The sequence below is a fragment of the Acanthisitta chloris genome, unplaced genomic scaffold, assembly GCF_000695815.1.
Source record: "Acanthisitta chloris isolate BGI_N310 unplaced genomic scaffold, ASM69581v1 scaffold17102, whole genome shotgun sequence".
Lineage (NCBI taxonomy): Eukaryota > Metazoa > Chordata > Aves > Passeriformes > Acanthisittidae > Acanthisitta > Acanthisitta chloris.
In genome coordinates, this window is record NW_008660035.1 from 2,292 (window position 1) to 2,613 (window position 322).

Consider the following 322-nt stretch of genomic DNA (forward strand, 5'->3'; position numbering starts at 1 on the left):
TGGGGACGTTTGATTTTGTGGTGCTGCATATTAGGGTAAGGGGAGTTGGACTAGGGAGACCTGCACTGGGGGTGCTGCCTGCTAGGTGGGGGTCAGGGTGCCGCATGCCGTGCTGCAGTGCCATCCCCACAGGCTGCGACTGCAACGAGCACTCGCAGAAGTGCCACTTCGACATGGCTGTGTTCCTGGCCACGGGGAACAGCAGTGGGGCCGTGTGTGATGACTGCCAGCACAACACCATGGGCCGCCGCTGCCACCTCTGCAAGCCCTTCTACTACCGCCACCCTCGCTCCGACATCCGTGCCCCCACCGCCTGTGCCCG

General features: G+C 63.7%; 1 protein-coding gene across 1 annotated transcript in view; it reads left to right on the forward strand.

Annotated features, from left to right (window-relative positions):
* The window catches only part of LOC103797455 (laminin subunit beta-1-like), a gene marked incomplete at both ends in the record, with an annotated part of 2,537 nt that extends 2,222 nt beyond the window's left edge, over positions 1–315 (forward strand). Inside the window, one exon of the mRNA XM_009069672.1 lies at positions 133–315. Within this exon, the coding sequence (XP_009067920.1) occupies positions 133–315 (183 nt within the window). The remainder of the gene's footprint in view (positions 1–132) is intronic.
* Positions 316–322: the final 7 nt, after the last annotated feature.